Below are 11411 nucleotides of genomic sequence, written 5' to 3'. Positions count from 1 at the left end.
ATAATAGTTAGGAGCAAACAAATTAGAGAGAGAATATGGCCTTATATAGGCTAATAGTGAAAAGGTGGCGTTTAATGCTAGAAAGTGATTTCCATCACATGTGGGAGAAGGGTCAAATATCATGTGGCTATAGTGAATAGCCTGTGACTATTCTTTTAAAGAAGCATATTATTATGGAATTCTATGTAGTGGGATGCATATATGCACATAATGGTGCATGGTTGATATGTTTGGATTTATGGACTGATCACACATTGAGTGTAAGCTAAACGACTTATCCCAATAGACGTTGGAAAGGGGGAACAAACCCAGCACACTCCAAACTTGCCTCTCTATAGCCCAGGATACATTCCACACCCCTAACCACACAGAATCACAATTCAGACAACACACTAGTACAGGCCAGACACCTCTTGCACAAAATTAAGCTCACACATTTGGTACACAAGCAATTGACACCACCTTCCCAGATTCCTACCCGCTTCACATGCTTCCACAACCCAAATCCACTCTCTCTCTCTCTCACACACATACACGGTCCGGGGGCACTCTGCCAACGCACACCGGCACCACTCACCCTAGAGACAAGACAAGACGAGAAGGAATAAGTGGACATAAACGGCACAAAAAAACAATCTGGCAATGATGGCTATCCCTGCTTCAAAACAATCTCAATACACAATCTTCGAGAGCCACACTCTCGGCCTTTTTGCTACCTGCTGAGCACCCACTGTTCCACTTTATGGATACATGACCCAAACGGCTTTCAAAGAATGAGATGAAGCCCTCGTTGGCTTCTCTTTGACATACGCCCCAAACTCCAGCTCTTGTCCTTGACGATGATAGCCCCGCATTGGACTCCTCAACCCTTGGTGACTCCCTGGAGTACCCCCTTTGCCTTCCTAATCGGCCCTCTTCATTGCTCAAAGATGACGACCCTTCTTGAGCTTCCTAGTGACATGGCAGTCTTTTCTCATACATATGGCAGCCCCAAAGCAACCTTCTTCATCTCCAACTGCTCATGCTTCTCATTCTTGGCCTCTGCTCGCCATCATTGGCAACCATAAGCCCTTGATTCATCTATAGTATCACCTTCTTACACACAAAAGGTAGCCCCTTGTCTTCAATCCCCCAAGGCTCTCCTCATGGTGGCGCTCCTTGCACAACATCTACTGCCCCTTCAAGACCCTGGGGACCTCTGCAGTCTTTCAACTACCCAAGACAGCCTTCATGCATGCAATTGACCACCCCTTATGGAGCCCACGCTCCTCCTCATGCAACTGTAGTAGCTTCTCAGGCTCATATGTTGCCCTCCTTCTTCACACATCAAAAACAGTGCTATCTGCTGCCCTCAGGTACTCTCATCACCTCCTCCTCCACGGTGACTCCCTCCATCAAAGGCAGCCCCTTTGTGTCTCTTCTAAGCAGCCCTCGGACCAGGTTCTCCTCTCGGATCTTCTCCTCCAACTCCTCTCCCTTCAACTGTCTTGGCTTTTTTGAAGCTCTCCTGGCTTCACAATATGCTCGTCCATGCCCTGGCGGCCCCTCAATTGGCGCAACTTTCCTCCTCTTGAAGCCCGCCACCACCTGCAGCGCCCCTCTAGCCGTTTTTTTCCCTGTGGCGGCCCTGGATGGACTCCCTTTGGTCACGTCCTTGAGCCTCCCTTCACTTCCCCTCAGCCTGGCCGCCATGGTCAGGTACTGCTGGCTGCTCTCGACCCTTCTCCACGAAACGGGCTCGCGCTTCTTGGCCCCCCTTTCCTCGTCAAGCCCTGGCCCGTACTTGCCCCGGCCATGCATAGCGCCACCTGGCCTCCTTCTTCATGTAAACTCCAGCGCCTGATCTCCCTCCCCTTGCCCTCTAGCGTTGGCAACCCACACCCCTTTTTTCTCTGCATGACCAAAGTGCAAGTAGCATTGCATGGTGTCCGCTACCCTCAGTTGGAAAAAATCGAAGCGAAAAATAAGTTCAACTTTCCTGTTTTTTTTAAAAAACCTTAGCTTGGCCTGGTTTCACATGCTCGCAAACCACCAATGCGGGAAAACTTTGCTGTGGCATCCCTTCATATCATTAGCATGACGATCTTCTTACCGATGCTAAAAAAATAAGCCTTTCCTCCCCTTCCAATCCCGCCTTGCCATGCAAGCCCGAACCCTCCACCATTGGCTCCAAAGGCAAGGCTATAAAAACCCAAGTTGTACTTGTACAGGACATAAAGAGCTGCAAATTAAAACACTAATAGATTGTGCCCTTCAAGCACTTAGTAACTTCCTCGACAGATCGAGCTTCAAAACTAACTTTAGCTTGCTAAAAGCTGCATTTGGCATACACATCACAGCAGTAGAGTGTCCTACAGACATCTCGATCAAAATCTTATATCATAAACCTCATAGCAACTATATCCAACATCCCTTGTGTCGTTTCCAACCTTGTGATATAAAGGTTTGCTCCTGACACCTGTGATAGCATAAAACAATTGCAGTTTCTACTAGAGAGTGCTCCATCTGGGTGTACCTGTCTCCTGACGGCATCAAATACTTGCTCAATGTCCCTGCCATTTGCTTGCAAACTTCCATGCATAGGCTTCTTTCACTTCCATAGACCGGCCATCTTCAGTTACACCAACGTCCCCATAAGCTAAAGATTACACAAAGTGCATGGATTCTAACCAAGGCTAATATGGGTTACTCAAGCTAACTGCATATGGCTCATAAGGTGGAATCTGATAGTTCTATGTAATGGGATGCATACATGCACATAATGCTGCATGGTTAATATGCTTGGCTTTAGGGGCTGGTCACACATTGAGTGTATGCTGGTTACACATACATGCACATAATGGTGCATGGTTAATATGCTTGGCTTTAGGGGCTGGTCACACATTGAGTGTACTAAGCTAAATGGCTTACCCCAACAGACGCCCCCGTAAGGTGAAGCTTACACAAAGTGCATGGATTCTAACCAAGGCTAATATGGGTTGCTTAGGGTAACTGCATATGGCTCATAAGGTGGAATCTAATGCAAGAGAGGGCAGGTCTTACCTCCAAAAACTTGAGTTTGGGGTAGTGTCAAAAACCCATTACAATACATCCTCATAATAGACAGTGTTGACTTCCCGTTTTTCTTCTTCTTCTTCTTCTTCCACTATGTGTACTTTACCTTTGGAATCTCTAGGATTCTTTTGGTTAAAGTTGAATTTTGAGGCTCATTTTGGAATACTTACCTTGAGCACCAAAAAGATGCTCCAGGGTTTGCCACGTGTGAAGAGTGGATGCAGCATCCAAGGTTTGTGTTAAGGCTTCCCCTGAACTAGATGGTGGTTTTACAATGCTCAAAAGATTTTTATTCATGAGCACTCATTTGACCTTTGTCTGCCAGGTGTGAAATCCGACACCGTTGAACTCATCGATGTTTTTGGTAGATATTGTGCATAGGGCGGTATTAACAAAGTAATTTGGTAGTGAGCAAAAATAAAGCACAAAATTATGCAAGATTAATCAAGGTTCCATTGCTTGGTTCTTGCGTTAAATAGAGAATGAGTACATTCATATGAAAGCTCTTGATGAGGGCTTCACATGCACACATGTATATATAAGTACCGATTGTTATCAAGCAAGTCAAACAACAAGTAAAAGAAAGGAAAACGCACAACTAGAACTCAATTAAATTATTTGGTAATCATCGACGAGGGTAGTGGCGTGTAGACTTGCTCAAAACCAATGATGGAGATGACTAGAATTGAGTTATACTAATCTAATCCTAAAAGAGTTATGAATTGATTTAGTGCTTAGTGAGAGAGAGCACTAAATCTAGTTTAGGGATCTAATTAACGTAATTAAGAGATACTAATTACTTACAAGCTCTGATAGCACTTGTAAGGTTTGATTAAGGCAAAAAAAGATTAGTTGCATTCATTGTAGTGCAAGTTTCATAATAATTAGGAGCAAACAAATTATAGAGACTCGCACACTCAATGAAAATAGACTCGCTTGATTAGGATGAAAAGAGCAAAGATACAAGCTAAGCAATATGGCCTTAGTATGTCTCTCAAATGGTTTTTTCATTTCTTTTTATAGGAATCAGAGGAGATGCTTAGGTTGATCTAATGGAAAAAGGGAAAGTCAAAGGAAATGGGGGATGTAAGATGCTTGAGTCAAAAAGAGACCCTACACACTTAATGAGGAAGTTTCTTGAGAAGCTTCCTATGCATAAAAGTCCCAAATTTAGGGGAATCTTTGACCTAACCTTCCACTCACCCAAGGGGCACCGCTTTTCTAAAAGGGCACATGGGACACATGTCAGACTCTCACTAAGCTTAACCACATGGTGTGCTTGAATGCTATTGATTGGGCTAAAGAGGGGTACAATGAGCTTCTACTTCCATCCAGCAAATATCTAGATATTTTCAAGCTCTCTCTCTCTAAGTGGTAAGGAGGACACTTGTCAAAAGACTAACCATGTGCTTGACTGTAGGTTGCATGTGATTGGCTAGGGGAAGAGGCTCCAATGAGCTTGCAACATGTAGAAATTTCGCCCAAAGCAAGGAAGGGGGGTGCTAGGGGGATATACTCCACACACACACTCATTCGCAAGGGCATTCTCACTTGGTCAAAGTTGAGGAACACCACCTCATTCTCGAAGCTTGTGAGAAGTGAGAGCCTACATCAACACTCTTGGCTATGGAATGCAAATCCAACCAAGAGCCATGCTTCAATGCTTAAGCTTGCCATCTTCTCCATCTTCATTACTATGCTATTATGTATGCTAGCAAGAAGAGTAATGATAAGTGAGGAACTATTTCTTTCTTCTATGGAATGTTTCTTCTTCCTCTTCCCTACCCTCATTCCCTGCTAGCTCTCTCCACCTTTGAAGGTGTTTGAGGCCTTGGGACTGAGGCTTAGGATAGTTAATTCCTTCTACAAGTTTATGTTATGCTTGTGATGCATGAAGCTTTCCATCTTCATTGCATCACGTAGGTCACAAGGAACACAAAGATTTTATTGTACCAAGTCTCTCTTAATGGGAGAAACTATAATACAAATGCCTATTGGAGGGGGGACCAGCTCCATGTGAATCTGGTCCTCAAATATTGTCATGTTCTCTAAACTCTCTCTCTTGCAAAAGTATTGTTCATGCCAAGTTAACTAAGTACCATGTTTATGTTGCTACAATCAATTAAGTTCACCCGCTATGCTTACAAAATAATCTCTCAAAAGTGCTTCACCTAATTTCCTAATTCCACTACTCTCAAAGTTCATAGCCCATTTCCATTACAGGCAATCTCTCTCTCTCTCTCTCTCTCTCTCTCTCTCTCTCTCTCTCTCTCTCTCTCTCTCTCTCTCTGTGTGTGTGTGTGTGTGTGTGTGTGTGTGTGTGTGTGTGTGTGTGTGTGTGTGTGTGTGTGTGTGTGTGTGTGTGTGTGTGTGTGTGTGTGTGTGGGTGGTAGAGCTAGACGAGTTGAGTGTAGCATCGAGATGTGCTGGCAAGAACTAGCTGTAGAGCTACAAAGGGTGGCGAGGAGAGGGAGGGGGGACTCAACTCAACATGGCAAGAGGAGGGGTGCAAATTCCAAGCCATGTGGAACAAATCAAACCCCCAAGAGAAGACATGCGCAAGAAGAGGGAGAGACGGAGGGAGTGTGTGAAATTGTGGAGCAAGATCTATGGCACACTTCATGTTCTCTGCATGGGCTCGCCTAAAGTGAAAGTGGAAAAGTAGTAGACGAGATGTGTGTAGTCCTAGGAGGGCAAGGGAGGAGGAGCGATTGGTCATATACCAACATGGGAACTCGAGCAAAGGCAAAGCATTTTGTTTTGAAAGAACTCTCATAAGGAATCTCTTTTCCTAATTAATTAATGGGTTCAATATGGAAAGGTGGTATTTAATGCTAGAAAATGATTTCCATCACATGTGGGAGAAGGGTCAAATATCATGTGGCTATAGTTAATAGCATGTGACTATAAAGAAGCATATAATTAGGCAATTCTACATAGTGGAATGCATACATGCACATAATGGTGCATGGTTGATATGCTTGGCTTTAGGGGTTAGTCACACATCGAGTGTAAGCTAAACGGCCTACCCCAACAATCGGGATAGATGACATGTTCTTTCTTTCAAAGAGGAACCAATTGTGAATTATCAAGGGGATATATACATAGAACAAAGGAGGTATATTAAACGGTGAGCGAATATTTCCAAGCGAGGGAAAAATGGAGCGAGGCTTTTCAAACACCCATCTAAGGGGGGGGGGGGGGGGGGGGGGGGAGAGAGAGAGAGAGAGAGAGGGAGAGACTTTTTGAAAAGATTAAAGAGGAAAAAAAACTTGAGATCTACATGTGAACAAAAAAAAGGGAGAGTGACATCTATTTTGGCAAAGATTAAAGTAAGGGGGTAAAAAATCATGGTATCCACATGTGAAGGATAAGAGGAACGCAACTCTGTGCATCAGGTGGGTTTGAGGTGGGGAGAGACCTTAGATACAGGGGTGCTCTTGGGGGGAAGGGCTGGACCTTTTGTTTGGAAGCACGACTCCATAGGGCCACTCCCTCTGTAAGAAATTGTAATGGAATTGGCCTATTTTACTTGAGAGTAGCGGAAGTTAATGACAATACTTTTGAGAAATTACTTTGTGAGAGTAGTGGGTGAACATAATTGAAGATAGCAACATAATCATAGAAATTAGTTAACTTGGCATGAACAATACTTTTGCAAGAGAGAGGATTTAGAGAACATGACAACAGTTGAGAACCGGATTTATGTGGAGCCAATCCCCCCTCCAATAGGCATTTGTATTATGATTTCTCCCATTAAGAGAGACTTGTTGCAATACAATCTTTGTGTTCCTTGTGATCTAGGTGATGCAATGAAGATGGAAAGCTTCATGCATCACAAGCATAACATAAACTTTGAATAAAGATCCAAGCCTCAGTCCCAAGACCTCAAACACCTTCGAAGGTGGAGAGAGCTAGTAGGGAATGAGGGTAGGGAAGAAGAAGAACAAAAATTTCATAGGATGGCCTTAGTATGTCTGTCAAATGGATTTTTCATTTATTTTTATAAGAATCAAAGGAGATTCTCAGGTTGATCTAATTGAAAAAGGGAAATTCAAAGGGAAAGGCGGGGAGTATCTCTCTGTCTATATGTCACACACTCTCTCTCTATTTCTATAAGATATTTCCTTCCCTCTCATCGTTTGGGAAGACACTGGCAAATCCTAAGGAGGCGAATGTGGGTGTGGTAGGGTGCACACATGCTAGCCAAATTGGGGTTATTTTTTTGCTGAAAAATAGACGTAGCTAACCGACTCGCAGTATGTGTTACGTGTATCATCAGACCAACAGTGGATTTGCATGCATGAATGAGGTAGAGAGGAGAAGAGGAGTATGGGAAACATTAGAGAAGGAAGTGAGTGGCCGATCTAGTAGGTCGCCATTGCCTTCTCAGAGCTGGCCACTCATATCAAAATCCAGAAACATCTGAAGCATGATGAGCAAGGGGACAATGTGTTGGTTGTTTCCTTTGCCGGTGCATCTTCACATGTCTCTGTTATTTTTTGCTGCCTTGGTATCACATTCAAGTTTGGAGAGAGAGAGAGAGTACGTTTCCAAAAGAGAAGCATGTAGGGGCAATCTCTCTCTCTCTCTCTCTCTCTCTCTCTCTCTCTCTCTCTCTCTCTCTCTCTCTCTCTCTCTCTCTCTCTCTCTCTCTCTCTCTCTCTCTCTCTCTCTCTCTCTCTCTCTCTCTCTCTCTCTCGCCTCTGGTAGAACTAGATGAGCTGAGTGTAGCATCGAGACGTGCTGGCAAGAACTAGCTGTAGAGCTACAAAGGGTGGCGAGGTGAGGGAGGGGGGGACTCAACTCAATGTGGCAAGAGGAGGGGTGCAAAATCCAAGCCATGTGGAACAAAGCAAACCCCCAGGAGAAGGCATGCGCGAGAAGAGGGAGAGATGGAGGAGGTGTGTGAAATTGTGGAACAAGAGCTAGGACATGCTGCATGTTCTCTGCATGGGCTTGCCTAGAGTGAAAGTGGAAAAGTAGTAGACGAGATGTGTGTAGTCCTAGGAGGGCAAGGGAGGAGGGGCGATTGGTCATATACCAACATGGGAACTCGAGCGAAGGCAAAGCATTTTGTTTGAAAGAACTCTTAGAAGGAATCTCTTTGCCTAATTAATTAATGGGTTGGGGGTAGACCCAGTATGGAATGGTGGTATTCAATGCTAGAAAGTGATTTCCATCACATGTGGGAGAAGGGTCAAATATCATGTGGCTATAGTGAATAGCATGTGACTATAAAGAAGCATATAATTAGGAAATTCTATGTAGTGGAATGCATACATGCACCTAATGGTGCATGGTTGATATGCTTGGCTTTAGGGGCTAGTCACACATTGAGTGTAAGCTAAACGGCTTACCCCAACAATTAGGATAGATGACAGATTCTTTCATTCAAAGAGGAACCAATTGTGAATTATCAAGGGAATATATACATAGATCAAAGGAGGTTTACTAAATGGCGAGTGAATATTTCCAAGCTAGGGAAAAATGGAGCGAGGCTTTTCAAACACCTAGCTGAGAAGAGAGAGAGAGAGAGAGAGAGAGAGAGAGAGAGAGAGAGAGAGAGAGAGAGAGAGACTTTTTGAAAAGATTAAAGGGGGGAAAAACTTGAGATCTACATGTGAACAAAAAAAAGGGAGAGTGATATCTATTTTGGCAAAGATTAAAGTAAGGGGGTGAAATATCATGGCATCCACATGTGAAGGATAAGAGGAACACGAGCTCTGTGCATCAGGTGGGGGTGAGGTGGGAGAGACCTTAGATACAGGGGTGCTCTCAAGAGGAAGGGTTGGGAAGCCCCGACTCTACTCGCCCGGCGCATGTGTCGGACCTTTTTCGGAAGCACGGCTCCATAGGGCCACTCTCTCTGCGAGAAACTGTAATGGAATTGGCCTATTTTACTTGAGAGTAGCGGAAATTAATGAGAGTACTTTTGAGAAATTACTTTGTGAGCATAGTGGGTGGATATAATCGAAGATAGCAACATAATCTAGCAATTAGTTTACTTGGCATGAACAATACTTTTTTGCAAGAGAGATAATTTAAAAAACATGACAACAGTTGAGGACTGGATTTATGTGGAGCCAGTCCCCCTCCAATAGGCATTTGTATTATGATTTCTCCCATTAAGAGAGACTTTTTGCAATACAATCTTTGTGTTCCTTGTGACCTAGGTGATGCAATGAAGATGGAAAGCTTCATGTATCACAAGCGTAACATAAACTTTGAAGAAAGCTCCAAGCCTCAGTCCCAAGACCTCAAACACCTACGAAGGTGGAGAGAGCTAGCAAGGAATGAGGGTACAGAAGAGGAAGAAGAAAATTTCATAGGAGAAAGAATTAGCTTCTCACTTTCACAACTCTTCTTGCTAGCATACATAATAGCATAGTAATGAAGATGGAGAAGATGGCAAGCTTAAGCATTGAAGCATGGTTGTTGGTTGGATTTGCACTCCATAGCCAAGAGTGTTTGTGTAGGCTCTCAACCTCTACTTTCTTGGAGAAGGAGAGGGAGCTCTTGCACTTTGCACAATGCATAATGAGAGTGTGTGTGGGAGAGTATACCCCCTAAGCAACCCCCTAGCTTGCTTTGGTTGACCCCCCTTGTAGGTCATGCTTGAAGCTCATTGGACCCCTCCAGGCCTAGCTAATCACAAGCAGGAGGCATTACAAAGCTACAAGGGTATCCCTTGGGACAAGTGTCCCCCTTTCCCTTTTGAGAGAGATGACTTGATAAATGAAAAGACAATTGAGTTAAATATCCTAAATTATCATTGGGCCCCTTGGGTGGCCAACCAATAGGCTTCAGGCACACAATGAGGGCACCTCAAGTATAGCCCTAGCATCTCAAGCATCCCAATCATCAAGCACCTCAAGCACCTCAATCATCAAGCATCTCAAGCACCTTAGTCATCAATCACGACAAGCACCTCAAGCACCTCAAGCTTGGGCCGGGTTCCCGCCTCAAGCACAACCCTAGTTTACCTAGGGTCAAAGGACTTTTACACTCATTATTGGGGAGGTCTTCAATGAAGCTAACCCTAAGGTCTTATGTCCATTGCTTAGCCTTGCTCTTTGATAGACCATCTCTCATTTGGGCCCCTTTACCATTGGCTCTGTGTTGATCTATAAGCATAAGTCTATATATTAACCCTTGCTCCTGTTTATTCTTCCACATTAAATGATCATTTTAATATGAGAAAAATCATTGGGTTGGTTAGATATTAGATTTTATGACATTACCTCTTTCTTGAAATCATAGTCGTCCTCGACTATGGGTTAGAAGAGATAAAGCCTTATTCATTAGACGATCTTACTTAGCGGGTAGAGGATCCCTTTTTACCCTACGACATCTTTCCAAGATGGATGACTAATCCATTTGGGGCTTGGGGGACATAGTTGCCGCAAGCATGTCTGCTCTTTAGTCCATTTCATTCTCCCAAAGTAGAGTGACAAATTCTACTTGGTGTTTGAGAGACGTCGTCATAACAAACATGATTCTAAGCATGCATACTATTTGAATTTGTGCACAATTAAAAAGAGAACTAGTCTTATACGACAAGAACATGGGTCATTTAAAAGAAATTTGTACATTTTCTTACTCTAATGTAGCATTGTAAGCATTGACAAGATTCATACTATCCTTAAGTTGTATTCCTTGCATCCATCTAGCATCTTCAAAAGGATAATTTTTGAACTTAACAAGATACCATTGGATAATCTTACCATGTCGTAGTATCTTGTCTTCATGCCAAAGGATAGCTTCGGGTTGTAGCACCTCTTCTTGATCTTCAACTTCGGGAGGGTCTTCAATAATTGGTTCACATGGTGGCTTTCCTTTGTAGGGCTTGAGTAGGCTCACATGAAAAGCATTATGTATGAGACAATGGTTGGGCAACTTGAGTTGGTAGGCCGTCTCATTGATAGGCTTCAAAATTTGGAAAGGACCATAGTATCTTTTTGCTAGCTTAGCATAATACTTTGGATGCCCCGTAGGATTTTTTCCCGTGGTTTGATTCAATTGAGCCTTAGGAAACTTAAGCAAGACCCAATCATTTTCTTTAAACGCTAAGGCCCTTCTGTGCTTGTTAGCAGCAACTTTTTGCCTTTGTTGAGAGATGAATATAGCCTCCTTAATCTTTTGAAAAGATTCTTGTAGGTCATGGCTATACTCATCGGCAGGAAGATCTTCCCATGTACTTTGAGTAGCAAGGGACTTCTAGGTCTTCCCTCAATGATCTCAAAAGGTGCTTTTCCCGTAGAAGTATGTACATATTATTGTAGGCATACACTACAATGTTACCATATACATGTGGTAGTGATGTGTCTGAACACACTGGGACCGCTGGGGCATTT

General features: G+C 43.5%; 2 protein-coding genes across 2 annotated transcripts in view; one reads left to right on the top strand and one right to left on the bottom strand.

Annotated features, from left to right (window-relative positions):
* Positions 1–396: 396 nt before the first annotated feature.
* Positions 397–1828, bottom strand: LOC147429266 (uncharacterized). The gene has a single exon (XM_086495430.1). The coding sequence runs from the start codon at positions 1798–1800 to the stop codon at positions 1339–1341; it is 462 nt and encodes a 153-aa protein (XP_086351556.1). The 5' UTR covers positions 1801–1828; the 3' UTR covers positions 397–1338.
* Positions 1829–2546: 718 nt separating this feature from the next.
* LOC147429264 (uncharacterized) overlaps positions 2547–11411 on the top strand; it is a 160463-nt gene continuing 151598 nt past the window's right edge. The window contains exon 1 of the mRNA XM_086495001.1: positions 2547–2633. Within this exon, the coding sequence (XP_086351127.1) occupies positions 2547–2633 (87 nt within the window). The remainder of the gene's footprint in view (positions 2634–11411) is intronic.

This window comes from Adiantum capillus-veneris, chromosome 22, assembly GCF_014529385.1.
Source record: "Adiantum capillus-veneris isolate H3 chromosome 22, ASM1452938v2, whole genome shotgun sequence".
Lineage (NCBI taxonomy): Eukaryota > Viridiplantae > Streptophyta > Polypodiopsida > Polypodiales > Pteridaceae > Adiantum > Adiantum capillus-veneris.
This window is presented reverse-complemented; position numbering and strand designations above follow the sequence as displayed.